A 22,486-nucleotide genomic window follows, 5' to 3' on the forward strand; every position below is an offset into this window, starting at 1 on the left:
CTTATCTTACGTATGTGTGAGGCAAAAGTATATGAATCCTTCTGTTCAGTAATTGGCGTGACCCCCTTTCACAGCAATCATTTCAACCAAATTCTGGTAACTGTTTATCAGCCCTGCACATTGACTTTGGAGGAATTTCAGCCCATTCCTCCTTACAGAACAGTCTGAACTTGGGTATGTTGGTAGATTTCTCTGCATGAACTACCCTATTCTGGTCTTTCCAGTATTTTTATAGGATTAAGGTCAAGACTTTGACTTGGCCAATCTAAAACATTAACTTTCTTCTGATCTAACCATTATTTGGTAGAGATACTGTTTATGTTTTTTGTCTTTCTGCATGATGAACTTTCTGTTGAGCTTCAGTTCACAGACAGATACTTTGACATTTTTCTGTAGAATTTGCTGGTACACTCAGAACTCATAGCTCCATCAATGATTGGAACCCACCCTGGGCCAGAGGCAGCAAAGCATGCCCAAACCATGATACTGCCACCACCATGTTTAACAGATGGGATAAGGTTCTTACGTTTGAATGCAGTTTGCTCATTGCCAAACGACACGCTTCTCATTCAAGCTGAAGAGTGCGATTTTGGTCTCATCTATCCACAGAACATTTTTCCATCAGCACTCTGGCTTATCCATGTGTTCTTGAGCAAACTGTAGACAGCAGCAATGTTCTTTTTGGAGAGGAGTGGCATTTTTACTTGCAACTCTGCCCTGCACACCATTGATGTTCAATGTTCTCCTGATGGTGGACTCATGAACACTGACTGTGGTCACTGCAAGAAAGGCCTGTAGTTTCCTAGATGTTACCCTGAGGTCCTTCGTAGCCTACTGGACTATTACACGCCTGATCTTGGTGTAATCTCTTTGTGAAGCTCAGACTTTGATAGTGAAGACCCAGATTTATCTTCTTTAAATAACACCCGACTTCTCCTTTAAATGAATTGGTAATCCTAGAGGTTCACATACTTTTGACATGCACAAATATGTAACATTGGATCATTTTCCTCAATAAATAAATGTGTAAGGTTGTTTCTTCTTAATTGTTTAATTTAGGCTGTCTCTTCTGTTTTAGGACTTGCATGGAAATCTGATCATGTTTTAGGTCATCGTTTATACAGAAATAGAGCAAGCAGCACTGTATGTTACTGAAGTGGACAAAATATTAGGAACACCAATCAATATAAATCACCCCCATACACTACCACCACCCACTACGACCTCAATAATAAACATAAAGAAGATTTATCACCTTTCTGACAATGTCGACACAAACTGAGAATGTATCAGCTTTGTAAATGTAGAATGAATTTGTGGCAGAGCCGTTGTATTGGATTCAGGTGGACTAATGAAGTTGCTGGTGAGTGAGAGAGACCCATGGATCTCAAAGGGGGCTACAAGTGCACGTTTGGCCTCTTAGAAAGAAAGTCCCATTTTCTGGGGTGTTTTTCTTTTAATAACTAAATACCTGTTATTCCTGCTACATCGAGCGTGACACAACAATATACTCAGTACCTCATTTGGTTTCTGCGTGTAGCTGACAGAGAATATCTCAATGGTTAAAGTGACTTTAAATGACGGAACTCAGTAGCGCGGAGCTAACGTTTAGGGGACTGTTATTGTCAGCGCACATCACATGTAAAGCAGGCATAGACGTAACACGTGTTTCAGTGTTGTTCAAGTTCGTTATAAAGTTGTGAAAAAAGCATGCATCTGTGCCCACACAAGCTGCAAGATAACGAGGACTTGTTACACTAATACGACGACAGTAACGACGTTTTACCTCCATCTGAAACGAGCAGCTAGTGAGGTGCGTTCATGGTAGCTAAATTAATCTGAATTTCTAGCATCACATTGATATGAATTAATTACAGTCAGTAATGATTACTTAGTCATTGTGTTTGTGTTATTAATGTGAGACATTAAAATAACGCCTAATATACGATTGTATGTACAGTAAGTATACATGTTTGCTTTCTTTGTATTTTATGTCATGTCTGCTCAACAGGTGAATGTGTACAACGACCGTGAATGCAGCTGCATTTACAAGAGCGTTGGATGCTGTTTTAAATATCATTATTTATTTAGGCAAATAGTTCAAGCACTTTTTCAGTAATTTTGGATTGAGAGAGGGAAGGGATGAAGGAATGTTACCTGTTCAAATATTTTATAAACCAGTGTCTAATGCACCTTATCTAAAGCTCATGTGTTGCTTTATATAATTGTGACTGAAATACATGTCTCCCAAGCCTCAGTAATATTATATGATATGAAAATTGTATTAAACTAATTTGCTGGCACATAGTAATAGTATTTTAGCCACACAATATCAGTATCGTCTTATTGCCAGAAGCAATTATGCCTTCTATGTAGAGGTGGTAAGAGACTGAATATGGAGGTGAGAGAGGCCACCATGCAGCCAGAGGAAGTGCATCTGTGTCAGCAGTATTAAGCTGAGCAAGTGAGTATGTCAGTCAGAGGGTGAGGTAAGAGTTGGACTGGTTAAAATGTGAGTACAATTTGCTGAAATACACTTAATTTCTATGTATGTATTCTTAATTAACTGTCTTGTAGCAGTGTGTTTGGACCAACTTCAATCGTGGGTGTGTTTTAAATGTATACATTTTAATATCCTTTTAACAGTGTCAGACAAGCAGTAATTCCAAGCTTATTTATGAAATTATTATTATTATTTTTAATTGTCTTTTTAATGAATTTGGGCCCCTGCCTCTCTAACATCCTCTTTTCGTCTCTGTACAAGAGGCACACACTCTTCTCTTAAATTAACATAAGAGGTGACTGATTTAATCTTCTTTTTTTTAACCCACTAAAACATTATGTGCGAGAGATTTAATGAATAATATTTGAATGCAATATTTGAGTGTGGGAGAGAACATCATTTTAATGAACTATTTTGTGTACAGAAAATATATGCAGTACACAACTCCTGATGTTTTCAACATTGCAGACAATAAATTGTTATTTTTTAAAAACTTTGAGTAAAAGAACACATTTCTCAACTGCTTGTTAGTTTTGCGTCACTAAACAGCACATAGCACACAGTTTGCACAATATGAAAGAGAATACTGACACAAGAGGGAGACATTGAGTCAGACACTGAACACCCAGTTTACGGTTGCCACTGTGATCTAATGATTTTACCTTAACTGGACAGCATGAGATTTGTTTAAAAAAAAAAAAAAAAAAAGATCTTGTGATGACACAAAATGATTCACCTAATGTTCATCAGTTGTGCATCCTGCTTAGCCACCACATGACCTACCTGCTAAAACCAATATTGAAAGCCACATACAACACCCAAAGAGAGCAATGCTTTGTACTGCAATAAATATACATTCATTGTATGAATATCTATTTAAAAATGCACAGTTTCTCTTATTTTTAAGACAGACTAGTTGCACCTCTGCTCTCCTGGCACAAGGGGGCCACATTTCAATGTTTTTTATTGGATATGTTGTCTCATGATTAATGTTCCTGATGACTATACTTTGCATTCATCATACTGCACTGTCTCAGAATAAAAAGTTAAAGAGGTATGTTTTTTTTTCTGTTAACATATATTTGTCTGCTCTTGAGAATCAGTTAATGTCTCACTCATTTAGCAGTAAACTTGTTAAGTGTGTGTGTTCAGGATGAATCTGTTTGTAAAAAGAAGTAAGTGTGTATAGTTTTCATAAATAATGATATCCAATGCTTGAGGAGACCATAATGGTTGAGTGCCCTGACAGCTGCAGAGCATGTTTGTGTGGTGTCAGGGTGTTTTAGGGACTTTAGACACTGAACCTGATTTTCCGTTGCCCACTCCACACTTCAGTGGAAAGAGGAAAGTCCCAAATTGACCCTGGTAATCGAAACCTTGTCTGAGGGTGGTGTGTTTAGGATATGATTAAAAATCAGGAGATGAGGTGTGATTTGTGTGTGTGTGTGTGTGTGTGTGTGTGTGTGTGTGTGTGTGTGTGTGTGTGTGTGTGTGTGTGTGTGAGAGAGAGAGTGAGTGTGAGAGAGAGAGTGAGTGAGTGCGCAGGCTTGTAGACACATGTTTATGGAGTGTTTGTAACATATGCCAAGAAGTGGCATGGAGAGATTGGATAGAGAGCCTTCTCTCTGAAATCTTCTTTTATTATACTTATTGCCTCTTTATAGAGTGCAAGTTCATCTCTGAATCTGCAGCCTGGTGACATATGACCAACCCGAGGCAACAGAACAACAAACACATTGATCTGACTAACATTATGCATCTGATGGACCGCATCACTTGCACAGTCTGTGCCCTTTAAACAATCTGCCAAACAAGAGTAAAGCATTAAGGCTTCATTGGGCTTTTATATTATTTAAAATGTTCTAAGTTTACATTTTTGCTAAAATAAATGATGTTTGGACCATCTCTTCAGAGTCAAACATGTTATTACCAGAGTCAGATCAGCTGGAAAGCATCACAAGTCTGTTTTATGTCGTAATGAGCTTAACAAAATTGGGACCTTATGTTGATTTTTGGACTAAAGTGTGAAAATCAACATTACAATAGCTGATCTGAGGCACTAAAACCTGTGATCAAAATAACACCAAAACCATGACATATCTTCCATGACACCATAACGAGCGCACAGAAAGGTTGTTTTTGTTATCATTTGTCTAGTTTTACACTGATCTGACATTAATACTTTAAAACTGCAATAAATATGGTAATATGTCCAACATCATTATTAAAGTAGCATGTAAGTCTGTATGTTATCTTAATGACACTCCTGAGTTGTTGCTTTTTCACCTACACTATAAAACTCAAGCTTTTGCAATAAAGTAGAGAAAAAACATCTTTACAAGCGACCACTTTGGTTAAAGACTGCAGTTCTCATGGTAAATAACAATTAAGCGTGTTAAAGTATAAGCCTAATGACCCAGAATGAGTTTCATGTTATCTAACATAGTCTACTGCAGTTTGCACACCGATAAACACCACGCCGACAAAAGCATCGATCCGTCTTTCCTCCTGAACTTCTTAAGAAATTCAGTATGATGTTTTGAACTGGCATGCAAAACAGGTATCACAAAAAGCGAGAATGCAATTTTTTGTTCAATTCACCACAGCTTTTTTTCTCCCTTTCCTGCTTCAGTCTCTATAATTTAGCCTTAAGTGCTTTCTTTCGGTTTTAAAGGGAAAGCACCCAGATTCATGACTTGATCATTGGCTCAGCTGCACTGTACCTGCAGTTGTTAACTGTACCATAGGTGCGATAGGACAGCTATACACATCTACAAACTGTTACTGGCTCCTCATCGAGAATAAGTTGGCATTGCGAGTCAATGAATTTGAAAGCTTATCTGAAATACACCAATGACACAAAAGGAAACAGGCTGATGATTTGGTCGCTTGATTTCATGGAGATGGGAATTGCGCACGATTGGCCACTTTGGATGGTTTGATCCCACTAAGCTGTCTCTGATCACCGAGAAGTTGTCTTCCCACGCACACACCTGAAACCTCTTCACCCCCTGGTTGATGCCGAGGATCATGACGATGAACGGTGACCACCAGTCGGTGGCCACGGCACCGCTGGATCTGCGCACCACAACCCGGGAGCGTGGGAGCACCGGGTCGAAATCTCCGGACTACAAAGGTCGTGTTAGGGACGCTCGTGTGTCAGGCGGCTCTCCTGCGCCTCCAGCTTGCACAGGAACGGACAGTTTAATACACTGCCCGGCAGTCAGGAGCGTACCGAGCTCAGAAACCAGTGTTTCACGCAAACGACCAGCGGACAAAAATGCCTTGAGGCTTCCTTTTAGGAAACGCCCGATTCCTGTCGAGCCGGACACCCAGACGCAGTCGCCGGCTCCACCAGAAAGGGTAGACTGCTTCTCCCCGGCGGAAGACACGGACTTGCCATTTCGGGAGAGGTTGTCCAGCCGCTTGGAAAGAGCCGCGGACGAGAGCAAGATCGCCGTAGCGCCAGTGACTCCCAGGCGGGTTGAAGAGGCAGGACAGGGTCCAGATGGATATCACATTCGTTTTTTGCACCCGTTTGGTTACGGTAAGCGCTGCCAGTCAACATGCAGCCTGTTACATCACAGGTTATGGGCTACTCTTTTATTTTTTATGTCGAAGTTTATTTTTAACACGAATTTAGCTGCACTATTCAAAGATTTGGTGGGACTTCCATAATAGTTCTCATTTGATCTCATATGACTATCATAATCTTTGAATTCCAGATCTCCAAGGGCACTATAGTGCTTATGTCTGGCCAAAATAGTTATTTTGTCGATTTGTGCTTACATAGTCTTCATTTTGAATGATTAGACCGAGGTTTAGACACTATAGGTTTCAAAAGCAAATCATGACTAATCTACAGAAGTTCACGACACTATTTTAGTCTATTAGCTACAAGAAAAATGCACAAATGCACATTTTATTTTGAAAACCGAAGGACACCCAGCCTGCCTTCCCCTTTCTTTAATATTTTTGGTCATGACTGTGTCGCACAAGAAGCAGAGTCATGCAGCAGCTACCGCTGATCAATGAGAAAATGTCCAGTCAGCTATTTTGCAGCTATTCAGTCAGTGCCCTGCCTGCATTGACAAAAGTAGCTTACTAGGTCAACTCATAACTGAATACTACACACTCACATACATGCACAGACACACACTTCCTTATACAAAAAGAAAAAGAAAAAAAAACAACCCAAACAATTTGTGTAACAGGCCACCCTGCTAATTTTATCTTTCTGTCTCAGTCCCAGGTCACTACCCAGTGTACTGTTTGCCCACAGTCCAAGAGACAAACCGTCCTCTGGGTTACCAACCTGAGAACCTGCTGACTGGTATCGCTTTGGCTACACATCAAGATGAAGATGGAGACACGTATGTTATTTTTATTTATTTAAAAAAGGCTTAGGTTGGAATTTATGGTGACACTTTCATGGTGCATAATGTAGTCACTTAGGTGCTGGGCCACCCGGGGATTCGAAAACAACATATTATACTATGCAAACGTTTTATTATTGACTTCTTACTAAAGAGGAAAGGGCTCAAGGGAATAGGGGCACACCATAACAGATCATACTTCTGAAACTGATGACCCCACATATCCAACTCAGCGATACCTACAGTGACCTTAAAAGATCATAATGATTCATCAACCTGATGGAATCATCACATTTTAGTCATACTTGCTCTGACGGGTGATACTTAGCATGATACAGGACTCTGAAGTCTTATCCCCATCATAAATATCAATGACTCCTGATTTCTAGCAGTTTGAGAGGATTCATTGCCATGTTGGGTATACTGAGCAGACCCAGCCCACAGCTTCATAGGCTACAGAGACCAAGACTTTGCACTTGGGATCCACTTACAAAATGAGCCAGAAACTACTTGTCACATATTGTCAAGTATTATGTTTAACATGTCTAACATATCGGCCATATTGCCTCTCTGGGCTTGACACTTGTTTGTTTTAACTAGATCCTGCTATTATTGTCATGAAAAGTGAAAAAAAGTTAAATGATCTTGTAAATAACAAGTCAATACAAGTTGTGAACCTCTAAACAAAACTTTTGCCGTTGCATAACCTGCATGTGGTTTTCGAGATGGGATGTCGGTTTATCATGTCATCTCAGTGTATTTGTTATGGTTCATGTGACTCACCTTGTTCGTCATATTGAATAGGTACAGTCAGCACCACCCTCGTATCCCACCAAATTCTTTACTGTTGTTTCACGTCCTGTAAGGGAAGATAGTTTAATGTTGACTAGGAATGATTCACTAAGTGGCCATGGTAACTTTTAATTTACAGATTTACCCCGAAACTATGGCGTTTCAGCTGCTAGATTAAACAGTGTGTGTGTGTGTGTGTGTGTGTGTGTGTGTGTGTGTGTGTGTGTGTGTGTGTGTGTGTGTGTGTGTGTGTGTGTGTGTGTGTGTGTGTGTGTGTGTGTGTGTGTGTGTGTTGAACAACCTATAATTTACAGCCGACTAGTCTCTCAAGGCGTGGGGTAGGGGGGTTGGGAATGAGAATACTGTACACAGGAGACTGAAGGAGTTCTCAAGACCACATGAATGCAAATATTAAACTTTAACGCATGGTTACTTTACTTTGTCTAAAGTCTCAACACCCACCCACCCACACACTAACTGAAATGACAAACTGATACGAGAACACACACACAAAGAGTCATGTGACTGAAAACACAGCATGTCCAAGAATTAAATGGCACTTTGATGTGGCAGTTTCAAAAGTATCAGCATTATTTGCATCCATTCGAAACCAACTCGTGATGACCAGTATTTAGCTGTGCCATAAGTCCCATGACACGTCCCAGCTGCTCATTGTCTCATGTCTGCTTTGAAGACTCACTGCAATGTGCTATTAACAGAAAGTGGCATCGAAATAAGAATGCAATGTATCTTGACTTACAAGAGCCATTATATTTTCTTTTTTTTTCTTCTAGAGAATTGAATTTGAAAAAATAGCATCGCTTGTTGTTTAAAAAAAAAAACTTGGGCTCATTGTTGACAGTCTTCTTTGCAGCTTTTTCAGGGATTTGACGTACAGTATATTTGCAGGACAGACAGAAAAAAAATGAAAAATTGATATTTCATTAGCTAGCAGTGACTGAAAACAAGTGCAGCGATTTTGCTTTTCTCACGAAATCTGGCACCTTGACAATAAAGTTGGCTGGTTTATCTACTTGTTGCTTTGTGGTTGTTTTAAACTCTGTATGAATTCTGAAGAAAGAACCATCCTCAGCCCCCTGTACTTTTCACACTGTTTGTATATACATGAGTGTGTGTGCGTGCGTGCATGTATGCATAATGTGAGTGAGCGCGAGCATGTGCATGCTCTTACGTCAATGAGCTGCTCATCCTCTGTTCTCAGCGCCTCTGAGCCCCTTAGTTTCGGGAAAACCAGTGAGTGCTCAGTTTTAAATACGACTGTGGTTTTTCTCAGGTGTGTCTGTCTCTCTCTGACTTTTCTTCTGTGTTTTTAAATGAATGGGCTCAAAAAACCCAAACATCCGCTCCTTGCTTCCTCATTTACCGCTTTCTCTATATCAGCTTCATCTTTCTCTCTCTTTCTCTCTCTCTCTCTCTCTCTCTCTCTCTCTCTCTCTCTCTCTCTCTCTCTCTCTCTCTCTCTCTCTCTCTCTCTCTCTCTCTCTCTCTCTCTCTCTCTCTCTCTCTCTCTCTCTCTCTCACACACACTCTCTCTCTCATCTTTTCTGTGTCTGTGTCAGGGTTATCTGCCACTTGCTTATGCAGACTGTCATTTGCACATGTGATGTGAAGACATGTTTTCTTGCAGCTCCTACTAATAAATGCCTACATGCTTCCAGTCAGTCACTGGATTTGCATGCACAACAATGTAACTATATGCAGAGTTAGGCAATAGTCCAAATATCATGTAAACATCTTTAATGAGTTATCATGTTTCTTGCAGACCAAAATTTCAAATTACTGTGGCATGTAGATCCATTCTTTGATGTTCTTCACAGTAATTTGATTCTGCATATATGCAGTGAGTCAGTTGTGAACTTGAAACTTTTTTCTTTTTTCTGGTTTTGAAAAGTTAACATGGACATTAAACAGCATATGTGTGGCATTACTATCAAAGGTGGGGAATAAAAAACTTTTAACACACATGATAATTGCAATTGAACCTGCATTAATTATTTTATTTTATTTATTATTATTTATTATTTATTATTTATTATTCATCATTATCTTCCACATCATTTTGCTGCACAATATTCAGGATATTAACCTATTTTCAAACTTAATCTTAGTGTTGACATTTTTCAGTATTTCTGCTCATTGTGCTGTACTTCCTTCAACCTGTTTGATTTGTGTTCTACACCACTCAACTCTGGTATGAATTACGGAATAGTAACAATGAGATTGTGTGTGATTTGTGGTGAAATACACTCGCTGGTTCAATATTTCAGTGAATAGAGATGACCTGGCAGATTCATTTTCAATATCCTGTATCATCCAGGGAGTTTGTGTTTAAAGGAGGCATCACACATTAACTCATGAACTATCTGACTGACTGATGAAACTGAGCGCTGTAATGAATTCTGACTTACACTTACACACTTGTTACACTTAATGATAAATGTTGAAATGTACCGAAAATACCCAGAACCTCAAAATGTAAAATCCAGGTTTGCTCAAACTCATTTCCCACACAAATACCTTCTCCCCAACACAAAAGTCTGGAAGTAGCATCATTCTTCGTGACGAGCACAGCAGACTATCAAGTGGGCTGTAAGCCATCATTTCTTGTCAACTGGACTGTGGTGTATCTCTACTTCCCTTTTGTTTACTTTTCACACACACTGCCACATCACTTCATTGTTCAGCTGGCCCACAGACCACAGGATATGTTTGGCTAAGGTCTGATCATTCAGTTTGGCTGTCTCCTTACCCTCCGTACCAAACAGGATACCGCATGTTGCTGCCTTCTCTTTTTCTGGCAGTCTTCTTTTCACACACACTCACACGCTTAGGCTGCAGTGTCTGTGTTAATGCGGCTAGCTAGGGACTCCTGTCTACGTCAGTGCTGCTGTGTCTGGGGTTATCTGGGGCTGTGGTCTGCCCCACTTCCAGGAACTAGAAAACAGTACAGTTTCGTCTCAAGAGAAAAGAGAGAGATGGATTTAGATAAAAGGGTGAAATGTTATAAGAGAGAAAATGATATTAGGTCTATGTGAAGGCCAACTGTTGATACAGTTGTTGAGCTCAGTGCTGAGAGAGATAAGCTCTGTTTCAGCAGTAATTCAGGATGTCAAACTACAACTGGCCTTTGGCTTTCGGTTCATTAGATCATATGAGCATCAGTTTCCTGAGAGCTCACAATGACAAAACCTGTGTGAAGTCATGCCTGAAAAGTCGGTCACTTTATTTGACCTTGACTATACTGTAGTATGAGTCAAGCCAGTCTGTGTTGGTCTTATTGCTGAGAGACTGCAGGGGGCTTTTTTTTTAAGACAAATGATGAATCGCTGATTGCACATACAGTAAATACAGCTGGAGATATTTATTGATACAGATTTGCTCACTATGCTGAGCTCAGTTACAGGAACAAGGACCAGCTGGGGAAAGAACCACCACGCTCTCTCCCGTTTCCAACATACAAAGTTCTGCTTTTCACTCTGATGTCAGGAGCAAATCATCTGATTGTTCAATGCATTCTCAGTTCCAATCTGCTTTCTTGCACAGAGACTTTTGGTTTGTCAATCACACTGTAAGGTTGACCTCTATGCTTGCTCATGCATTCATGTGAGCAAGAATAATGCATGTTTATACACCTGCACACAGTTTATCCATCATTTGCATAACTTTTTTTTATGACATTTTGTTTTAGATTGTTTAATTATTTATACAGCCATTGTAGAGCATGGCTGTTTTTTCCTGTAAAGGCTTTTTTCCCCCTCTGCCTATCCTTCAGTTAAACAGACCACAGACCACTGTTCGTACTTGCCTACATCAAGTTGTCAAAGAACTGAAAAATGTTTCCACTATGAATACAAAGATTATGTAGGCTGTCAGTTTTTTCAGTGATTGGAGGAGATCATTAATGTGTGATACTGTTATAAGGTACAGTAGGTACAGTAGATAGATCGATAGATAGATAGATAGAATACAACAGCATACATACAGCAGCAACACATTTTTCCTGAACCACACATCAGTCTTTATAAAATGTGAACGTGTAGTTGTTATGGACAAATGTACAGCTAAGCACTATAGCGCTATATGTCAGTCAGACAGCTTGTGTGCTGTTTGCTCATAAAGGGCTTTAATCTATATGTTTGTCAGGCAGGAAATTACAGTCATTAATGACTCCATCTCAGTGGGACACATTGGTAAGAGGAAGTTTGCAAGTGCTTTTGTTTCTGTAAGAACTTATTTTTTAACCTCAAATTGTATGCAAGGGTACTTTAAAGTTATTCTCAAGAAGCGTCCTTGTTTCCTGTTGCACAGTTCTACTGTATGTCTGATTATGACTTATCCATTGGATGAAGTTGACTGGGTGAACCTACAGAAAAACCCCTGTCAGAAACCATATAGCTTAATGGCTGGATTTCACAGCACAGAGTGAGATATAGCAGAAATAATGCTATCATTGTTACTGACAACAGGAAGTGACATAAAACCAGTCTGGCTCTTACTGGAAGCTGCTTCTTCTGACTGCATAAAAAAGAAAAAAATGTGAAAACTGCAATACTGCTCGCTATAGCATGCCCTCCCCCCGCTCAGTTTCCTGCCCTTCCCTTTCCTAAACTTTGGCCTGTGTTTGTTCTTTCGCTTCATGTATAGAAAACAGATAGTGGTTTCCCCTTCAGTCTTGATAAGGGTGCGATAAGAGTAATCTGAGTCATGCCTGTACATCTTTGGAGCTTCTCGGTACAACAAGTAGAATTTGTGACTGCAAAAACATCCTTCAAGGCTCATGTTCAGGAGTTCAGTCTAACTCCTTAAAGTCTAAGAAGAGAATTTGCAATTTTAATCCCAAATGGATAATACAGGCATTATCGTTTGACGCTATATATTCTTATTCACTTTCTTGTCAATACTTTATCTGGACAAGAAACGGACTTTATCCGTTAAATATGAAGCTACAGCCAGCAGCTGGATTGCTTAGCTTAGCATAAAGACTGGGAACCAAGGGAAACAGCCTTGCTCCGTCCAAAGGTAACAAAATCAGCCTACCAGTGCCTGTACAGCTTATAAATGAACACATTATATCTCATTTGTTTAATGCATACAGAAACTGAAGTATAAAAACAAGTTGCCACTGTGAGGTTGCCAGTCAGCCAGCTGAGATATCAGGGAGTCCCTCTCCCAGCCTAGGAATAGTCACATAAACCCCTGAAAAACCAAAACCTGTCCACCATTTTTACATATTGCATTTTTAACAGATTAAAACTATATAATGTTTTAATTTGTGAGCTTTAGGGGTGCTTGTAGGGGGCTTTTATTACATTCAGACAGATGCAGGCTAGCTGATTCCTCCGGTTTTCAGTCTTTACACTAAACTAAGCTAAACCAGCAGCTGGCTGTAGCCTTGTATTTAAAAGATAGATATGATAGTGGCATCAATCTTGTAGTCTAACTGTCGACAAAAGAGCAAATAAGTACATTTCCCAAAATGTTGATGTAAATTCTGAACACAGCAAAGACTCCAACTGCCATCAGTCATTCAGCACATCCTCGTAATCAGATCAACACCAAACCAAATGTATTACTGCACTTCAAATAAAATTTGCACATGCAAAAATGATATATTATCTCTATCTCTACTGCTGATTAGTTATCAGATCAGTCATTTTCTACTTAAGCCAAGAAGTTATTTCCAGGATGTAGAGTGTCATTGGGTCACAATGTCAGGAAATGTGTGACCCAGTTAAATACCCTTTGAAATAAAGTTGTGTTTACTTACTTTTTCTACTGTTAGTGTAAAATTATTTGCATGTCTGTGTTTTTGTGTTCATTACAGAGCTCTCCATATAGCAGTGGTGCAGGGGGAATTGGCCATTGTCTGCAAACTGATCAATCTCCTACTGTGGGCTCACCGAGGCCTTGATATCTACAACAACCTCCGTCAGGTGAAACAAATGAATTGAGGAAGACACATAAAATGTGCCACATTTCGGTCCATTAAAGCACACATGCATACATGCAAGTACACACATTACTCTCATAAATGCAAAATTCTAATTAAAACTTGAGCGTTTCAGACAAAATATTTGTCTCCCTTTTAAGTATGGCACCTATTCAATCCAGAGACATATTTTTTGATATTTCATCTCTATTTTATAGCAAATATGAAATGTCATTGTTAGCCAGTATAACCTGGTGAACGATAGATGCAGACTAGATATGCAATTTGGGACAACCATAGCATGTAAACCACATTCCCCTGCATCACCCTTCTAATAACAGTAACATGGAAAAGAATGAAAGAGGAAGTGCCTTGGTTTCCTCCTTGCCTTGCACCATGTTATCGCATACTGTTACTGTCATGCCGGTGGCTTATGGTTATGGAGTGGAATTCACCGTTCCCGCTTACTCCACCTGTACTTACCACAAACCAAAGACATGCAAATGGCGAGAAGGACCATGTGTGCTTTCCTGTGTTCTATTGTGTACACGGTTTCCTAGTGTTCAGTTTCCCTATAGGAAGGGGTTTTTCAGGGCCTGAATGTAGGATTTACCATGTTGTGAAATTCAGAGCAGAGAGCCAAGATGATTAAGTGGAGCAAATAGTGTGACTCAGTGAACTCTCATGAACTCATAGCTTATGTCTTGGCCATAACTGAAAACATGTTAACTAGTTGGAAATGACATGATACATTTGTAATTTCTTTTTCTTGTATTCGATGTAAAGTCTATGTCTGAACAGGGATTACTTTGGTTATTTACACTGATATCGATGAACAAATGAACCCAGTTAACTTTTACTGAGGTGACTAGTCTCTCTTATTGAAAAATGATTGTGTGACTCCTACATTACATCAACATGTACTTTACTGGAATGCGTACCAGGAATCATCTTTAAGTGTTTCCCAATCCGGGACTGTCCCAACTACTTGCCTTAAGCCAACACTTCCACATTTTTCTCCCCTCTCTAGTCTCCACCTTCACTTCACTTTCTGCATTCTGCCAGCCTTCAGCCTTTGATCTTTGAGAAGATAGCAGAGAAAGCACCTGAGCTGTGCAAAGCTTTAGTTCTCAAGGCTGGGGTTTCACACCACACAGGACACCACGGGCTTGCTTACCAGAAATAACGCTGGTTCTATCATCAGTTGTTGTCTTTCCTCATTGCTGAGGCCGCATAGGTTTTGTGATATCCTGTGTCTACCCTCTGCATGCACGCGACACACACACACACACACACACACACACACACACACACACACACACACACACACACACACACACACACACACACACACACACACACACACACACACACACACACACTCAGACATAGTCTCTCTCTCTCCCTCTCTATGTATCTCTCTTTTCACACACACACACACACACACACACACACACACACACACATATTATGCCATATGCAGTTAAAACCAAAAAGGGAGATTTTCAGGCATTGGTCCCGTCATATTCATTTGCCTACCAGATTGTGTGGTTTTGACTGAATATCATAAAGACCAAACTTATCATAATGACGGCAGGGAAGTTTTTATATTTCAAAACTGTAAGCCTACCGGACAGACATGCACACATTTTCTGGCACCGGCCAACTTCCCAAAGAAAAAAGGAAAAAAATAATAATAATACAGCCTTTCCAATATCAATGACAAATCCTGAGTTTCTGTGGTTTTGCATATGGAACTTTTTGACAGAGTGTTACTATCAGTACTGTGACTGAACAATAGTGCAAGTGTCATTGCTTTATTTGCCTTCCTCCCTGAACTACTATGATGGTGGAGACAGCTGTTTGATACTCCCACACTGGTCATGCTATCAGTACGACTGCACAAACACACACACTAGTATTCTACTTCTGACTGCTCTTGTCACAGCTGATCGTGCAGTGTGTGGCACTGACACTAACAGGGTTTGGGTACTGAATCCCCTGGGGTCACCCACTCTAAAACATGTGGTGATGATCATGTGCTTCAGTTGAAAGCCATCCACTATATTTGCACGTGTTTTTGCTACAATGCATTATACAGATTATCTGTAATCATTCAATAATCACATTTTGACATTTATATAAACTGTAATGTGCAGTGGTGTTGCAGTCTTTATTTTTTTAAATTTTAGATTCATTTAATTCATATTAAGATTCCTTCATTTTGTTTATGTGAATGCTGATGGCATGCCTTTTTTTTGTGAGTGTGTGAGCATGTGTGTGCACACGCAAAACATCTGTGTGTGTTTGTGTGTGCTTTAGTGTCCTTGTTCCGAGAAGTCACATGACTGCCCCCCCCCCCACCCCCTGCGCTTTGGGCTCTTTCTTAACATACCTTGCACTGCCTTTAGACGGTATTTTAGAGGGACTTTCCCTTACTGTGTGTCTCTCTCTCTCTCGCTCTCTCTGTCTCTCTCTCTCTCTCTCTCTCTCTCTCTCTCTGTCTCTCTCTCTCTGTTTCTTGTACTGTCTCTCTATCTGTGCAGCTTACTCTCTCACTACTCTCTCTCTCGTTTTTTTCATATCTCTCGCTGCATATATGTTAAGAGAGGTTAGGGTTTCTAACCATAACTGATGAACTGACTGATGCTATCAGTATAACTGTCAACAACATTGACGTAAGAGCGTGTGATGTTTATTTGTGCAACAGGACTGGCTTTACCCTGCAGTGTCTCTTAGTGTTGCCTTCCACCTTTCTTTGTATTTGGCACTGCCTACAGCCTGGGGCTGTTCTTCATGCCCAGAAACTTCCTCTCCTCCCTTCTCCTCTCATCTTTTCACCTCCCTCATGTTGATCCACTCATTTTGCGAGGACAGACCCAGGGGAAAGAGAAGGGATTTTCCCTTGTTATCCTGTCTTTCCCCTGGACTCCCCTCTGCTGCTTCCGTTTCTTCCTCATTCCTCCATCTCTCCACCCCACCAACCCCCCTAAACACACACACACACACACACACACACACACACACACACACACACACACACACACACACACACACACACACACACACACACACACACACACACACACACACACACACACACACACACACACACACACACACTCCCTCCCATCCCACCCTTCCTCTTATCTTTGCTGCATTTTTGTTTTAGTCACTCTGAAATCTTTTACAGGAAGCCCGAGCTAAACTCTGCCAACTCTGAGAGGTCTATTTTGAAGGCCTTAAAAGGCCTTAATGTGGAGGTAGGGCTAGGGTTATTTCTTCTGTTCTGGAAAAGATTGAAAACCATAAGTGTTTCATTAGTGCTGTGTGGGGTCAAAATAGCAGTGTGGTTGCTTTTACAATTTTTGAACAATGAGTGCTGATTATAGGAAGTTCAGTAACATAGTTTATAAGGGGGGTATCTTCATTTTTGTGTGTGTATGTTTTTATATATTTGTGTGTGTGTGTGTGTGTGTGTGTGTGTGTGTGTGTGTGTGTGTGTGTGTGTGTGTGTGTGTGTGTGTGTGTGTGTGTGTGTGTGTGTGTGTGTGTGTGAGTCACAGGGTTCAGGGAAACAGGAGCTGAAGGGAGGGACACTGGCATCATTGGAGGAATTCCACAAAGAAGCTCTCAGTGCTAGTTTGTTTTGGGTTTTTTTGTACTTACTGGAACAAACCCCCAACATGCACACACACACAGTAACATAGCAAAAGTGAAACTTGGAGCAGCAATCTGTTCCTGATTGCACTGTTTATTGTGTAACTTGAATAGTAGCTGAAAAGCCTGGTTAAAGGACTTCCCTTTATTACTGAACTATTGCATTTCTTCATTTACACAGCAGGTTATCAGTGCCCTCAGTGGCCTGACTTGACGTAATTGTCAAATTATCCACAGGATGATACATGCTGACTTCACCCAAAGGAATATCCTAGATTGCTCAAGTGATTTCATTCAGCACTCAGTAGATTAATCCAGGCAACCACCCAGTGAACTCTGTAATCTTTATCTTTCCTGCCATTGCAGGCTGTTTGTCTCTCAGAACAGGTTCCTCTTCATTTTGAATTAATCACAGTCTCATGCTTGTGGTGTTGTTGGTGTTTGATCTGTGATAGACGGTACAAAGGTCTCATCTTTGATAGTCAGCATATCTTTTTCTTTTTGGACTTCGATAGTGATTGCTGACAACTATGATTTTTTGTGTGGGTTAGGTGTATTTGTGTATATATGGGCACGCAATATGTGTGCTTGTATCTCATGATCTTTTGATGTGCATTAATGATAAACTACACCAGTCTTGGTTCCATGTTTATTTATTTAGGCGTTGGCTTCTTTTGACACTGTTTTATTGTGCCTCTGACCTTTAACCTGTAGAACAGGTTGGATTCAAAAGGAGGCTTTAACAGAAACAATACCACTCTTCCTCCAACTTCATTAACAAGAATCGGGTGATCTAAAGTTTCTAGATTTTCCCTTCTCCTGTCAAGTATTCATTACTTGAACCACTCTCACGTATGTGCAGTAAATATGCAGCTACAGCCAGCAGCTGGTTAGCTTAGCTAAAAAATAAAAGGCTGGAAACAGGATGAAACACCTCTGTCTTTGCTCTGTGCAGAGTTAACAAAATCTGCCTACCAGCACCAAGCTAAGAAATACTCCTGTGCACAATCTGTAAAATGGTGAATTGATGATTTTACACTTTTTTTTTTTGTTTTTGTTTTTTTTTGTTTCTTAAGAAATGACTTATAGTGTGTTAATAGATTAGCTTTAGCGATGCTGGGAGGTGGAGGCTCCTAGCTGTTTTCTACTGTTTCCAGTCATTGTGCTAAGCCAACAACAGCAAGCTAACAAAACGGATTATTACATTTTGATTGCAATCAGGATCTGGTATTTCCACCATCAGATTAGCATTTTTTATCAGAACAGTGACACCAGTACAGATATTTGTTCTGAAATAATGCCAACTATACAGGAAAAAAAACCTCAAATTAAGAGATAACAGCGATTTCTTTGATGTTAGTAGAGAGTTGTAGTATTGTTAAGCATTATTCAAGGTTCACACTCTGATTGCTGTCTAACATGCATTTCAGTGTGAGAAATGAAAAGTATTTTGAGAGGCAGTGTATTGCCTGTTGTCTAAATAACATTGCTTTGTCTAAACTGTCATTGCTTTTTTTCCGTTTTGCTCTAATCCTCCCACACAGACCCCTCTTCATCTGGCAGTGATAACCCAGCAGGCAAACATGGTGGAGGTTTTGTTGAGAGCAGGGGCCGACCCTGCTGCTTTGGACCGTAACGGCCAGACAGCGCTCCACCTCTGCTGTGAATATGACCAGCGTGACTGTCTGTCTGTAGTGCTTTCTCTATCCACATCCTCCACATGCCTGGAGATCAGAAACTATGAGGGTAAGCTGTGGTCTGCTCCTTGGTATGCATTGTTGAATATGTTCTTGACAAAGAAAGATCCAGAATAACTCATTAGCTCTTCTTGATTGAAAGTTATTCAATCAAATAAAGCCTTGTGATTGTATGTAACCACTTCATCCTCAGTGATGTTTGTGTGAAGTTAATAAAATACATGCTATTACATTATCAAATGAGTATTTAATAAATGTTTATATAACAGACAGACTTTGTGACTACAATGTTGAATTTTGAAAAAATAAAAAGTTTTGGGCACCATCATAATTTGGCTTCTTCTCCTTATGCAGAGCAATTTCTCATACAAACATAATCAGTAAAACAGTAAAAAAAATGATCAAGCATTAACCACGTAAATCAATTGTAAAAATTATAAGCATCTGATAACATAACAACACACACAGTCTGCCTCACTAGTGTCAATGCATTATAGCTTTAGGGGGATATGAGCAATGTGAACCCTTGCTCAGGTAGGGATTGGGTTGACTGTTTTTGTGTGTGGGCGAGAGGAGAAGAGGACATTTCCTTCCTCTGTGGTCTGATGTTGGTGTGTCTCACATTACCAAATCTCCACAGCATGCCTGTCATGTCCCAGCAAAGAAGACTTTTTTTTGTATGAAAGTAACAACTCTGGGTACAGGAGAAAGCCCCCAAAATACACACAGGATTTTCTTTCTACAATGTTTATTGTCTTAGTGGAGCTGAATTTAAATGTTGGGATTAGATTTAATAGTATAAAAGCCACATCAATAGGAAATGTCTGACTACTATCATTTTAATGGCACAGATTCAGAGGATTCATGTCCAGGCAAGATTTAAAAACATTTTTGGAAAAGTTGAGGTCATCTGTTAGCAGTTTGCTAGTCACAGAGAGGGAGCATTTAGTTATTTAGCTTCACAGCACTGGGAAGAAAACACTTACAGAACATTAGTTCCCTTGGCATCCTGACCTGTTTCTGATTTCATCTCTTCTTTTACATTTTGTTGGAAAATGTGCTGTATACAGTAAAAGAAAATGTGTATGTGCCTGTGTTTATGTCTTCATTTGCTCACTGTGGAACTCCCCACTTTGTCCCTGTCCTCAGGTTTGAGCCCACTCCATCTGGCTGTATTGCGTGGCCATAAGGATTTGTCCATGATGCTGCTGGAGGCAGGAGCTGACATTAATGCCATGGTCAGTCCCTGTGCTTCCACTGACTCATCAGTTAGGTTTCACAACATCACATATTTTACATTTACCGTCTCTACATCTACTGACTTTTCCCATGGTGCTTTTTTTTCTTCTAATCAGGACATCAAAAGTGGCCAGAGTCCTCTCATGCACGCAGTGGAGAGCAATAACGCAGACATGGTCCACTTCCTCATTGAGGTAAAGTGTGTGGGCAGGGAGGAGAGAAGGGTTGTGACTCAGCTCTATTTGAGTTTAGTTTTCTCTTTCCAGCTCATCCGCTGCATACAACTTGTCTGTAATCACACAGAGTTCCCCATTCATTTCTAGCTTATAGATAAAACGTATAGAACTCATTTACTCAGTGATCGGATGTGTTATATATTTGAAGAAGTACCTTTCCTCCTTCCTTTAAATTGATTTAATGCACCTTCTTCACCATCTATCTTTTGTTTCAGTTTCTATGTTGTAACTGTGTCGACTCTAGCTTCCTTTATGAATCAAATCGGTGCCAACGTCTTTTGTTTTTCTGTTGCAGAGTGGCTGTGATGTCAACAGCCAGTCATACAGTGGGAACACAGCCCTGCACAGCGCCTGTGGCCGGGGACAGGTGGACACGGTTCGGCTGCTGCTGAAGAGCGGCGCTGACAGCAGCCTCAAGAACTATCACAATGACACCCCTGTAATGGTGGCCAAGAACAAAAAAGTGAGTGAGGAGACAACTGAACAAGGAAATACCAATAACAAAAGAAGACCATGCTGAAATTCTATTGTCATATTCTTTGTTTTAACTTTTTTTTAGTGTTGGACATTTCTGCTTCAGGACAATTCACACAGTATTGAGAATGCAGTGAACCCAAATAGGCTAGTAAATTGACTGTAAACGGCTTCCTCCACTCACTTTAATTTTATGATGGAAAATTCCAACCTCTTGTTACTTCAGTAACGTCAGAACAAATGCAAACAATTGCAAAATCTAGGCGACTCAGCTCTAGTTAGGATAAGAGGAAGAAATGGTTGGAGTTGGAGAGATAGAATGTAAATGTGTCTATCCTTCCATCTAGAGGCCAGACCTGAAAGGTGCAGTGTGTGCTCTTATTTTTTGGCTCACGAGTTGTTTATTTAGTAGATCACAATGGCACTCATGTTCAGTCATGCACAGGTGGTTGTAACAGACTGTAAATCTTTTCCAGATAGCAGATGTGTTACGAGGGAGAGGTTCCAAGCAGATACGAGTTCAAGATCAACACTGTATATCAGTCTCGCCACATGGGAGCAACTTTACTGAAAATGGTGAGAGCATGCACACAATTTCATGTGCAGGTACACACAGTCAGCAGAATCACATTATTTAATTTGTACTCTATGCTTATCCTTTAGGATCTCCATCTCCCAACCACAGTCGTGGATGTTCACCTTCTACCACACCACACACCCCACATCATAGCAGCTCTCAGTCTCCAAAGACTCCATCTGTGCTTGTATATCCATATTTCTAGCTCAAAGTTAAACTTGCAACTACCTCCACACAGCCAACCATCAAAGAAACAATCTCACTTCAGGGCTCAAAGTGATACCCAGGAGAAGGCTCAGCCTATGGGATAACAGATCAGCAAAAGATTGTACCTGAAAGACTTCCCTAGAAACTGGCCTTCCTTCACCCTCACAAAAAAACAGTCCAAGTTGGCTTTGATGTCTGGACAGAGTACCTGCAACCTCACTTCTCAACCAGCTGCTTTGTAGGAACTCTTCTAATGACTGAGTGCAAACTGCTGCTGTGATCAGCTGGATTTCTCCACAAGGGAAACATGCCACTGAATGCAATCAAAGCTGAACATAAAGGGCTGTTTTGAAACCTACAGATGTCAGTAAATGATTGACATGGACCCAAGCTCAGTGAATTCAGACTCTCATTTTTAAGTATTCATTGGGCCTTTTGCTTTTATTTTTTAAGTGAAGGACATTTAAGAAATGACAAGAAATGAGGAGGGAGATAAAAAGAATAGAGAGTGAGCAAGGGTTAATGTTCCTGGCCAGAGTTGAACTGGAGATGTTGCGATTACATGTCATGCACCTCAACTCTTGTAAAAAAAATTGTACATGGTCTGCTTATAGTAAGGCTTGACAATGTAACCTGACATGCCCGATCTTGCACAGTCAAATTCAAATTCAAATATTTAGTAATATTTTTTAAATGTTTGTCCATGATTCCATTCATGTCTGTGTTTGTGTGCGTAATATTCCTTTACGTGTGGTATTCTATCATTGTCAAAATA

At 40.2% G+C, this 22,486-nt stretch overlaps 1 protein-coding gene across 1 annotated transcript; it reads left to right on the top strand.

Moving 5' to 3' along the window:
* Window positions 1–5,357: 5,357 nt before the first annotated feature.
* Window positions 5,358–22,445, top strand: bcl3 (BCL3 transcription coactivator). The gene is made up of 9 exons (XM_062422209.1): window positions 5,358–6,050; window positions 6,750–6,876; window positions 13,517–13,625; window positions 18,826–19,027; window positions 20,128–20,216; window positions 20,334–20,411; window positions 20,749–20,916; window positions 21,404–21,503; window positions 21,591–22,445. Exons 1-9 carry the CDS (start codon window positions 5,522–5,524, stop codon window positions 21,707–21,709), a joined length of 1,521 nt encoding a protein of 506 aa, XP_062278193.1. The 5' UTR covers window positions 5,358–5,521; the 3' UTR covers window positions 21,710–22,445.
* Window positions 22,446–22,486: the final 41 nt, after the last annotated feature.

The sequence above is a fragment of the Scomber scombrus genome, chromosome 7, assembly GCF_963691925.1.
Source record: "Scomber scombrus chromosome 7, fScoSco1.1, whole genome shotgun sequence".
Classification (NCBI taxonomy): Eukaryota; Metazoa; Chordata; class Actinopteri; order Scombriformes; family Scombridae; genus Scomber; species Scomber scombrus.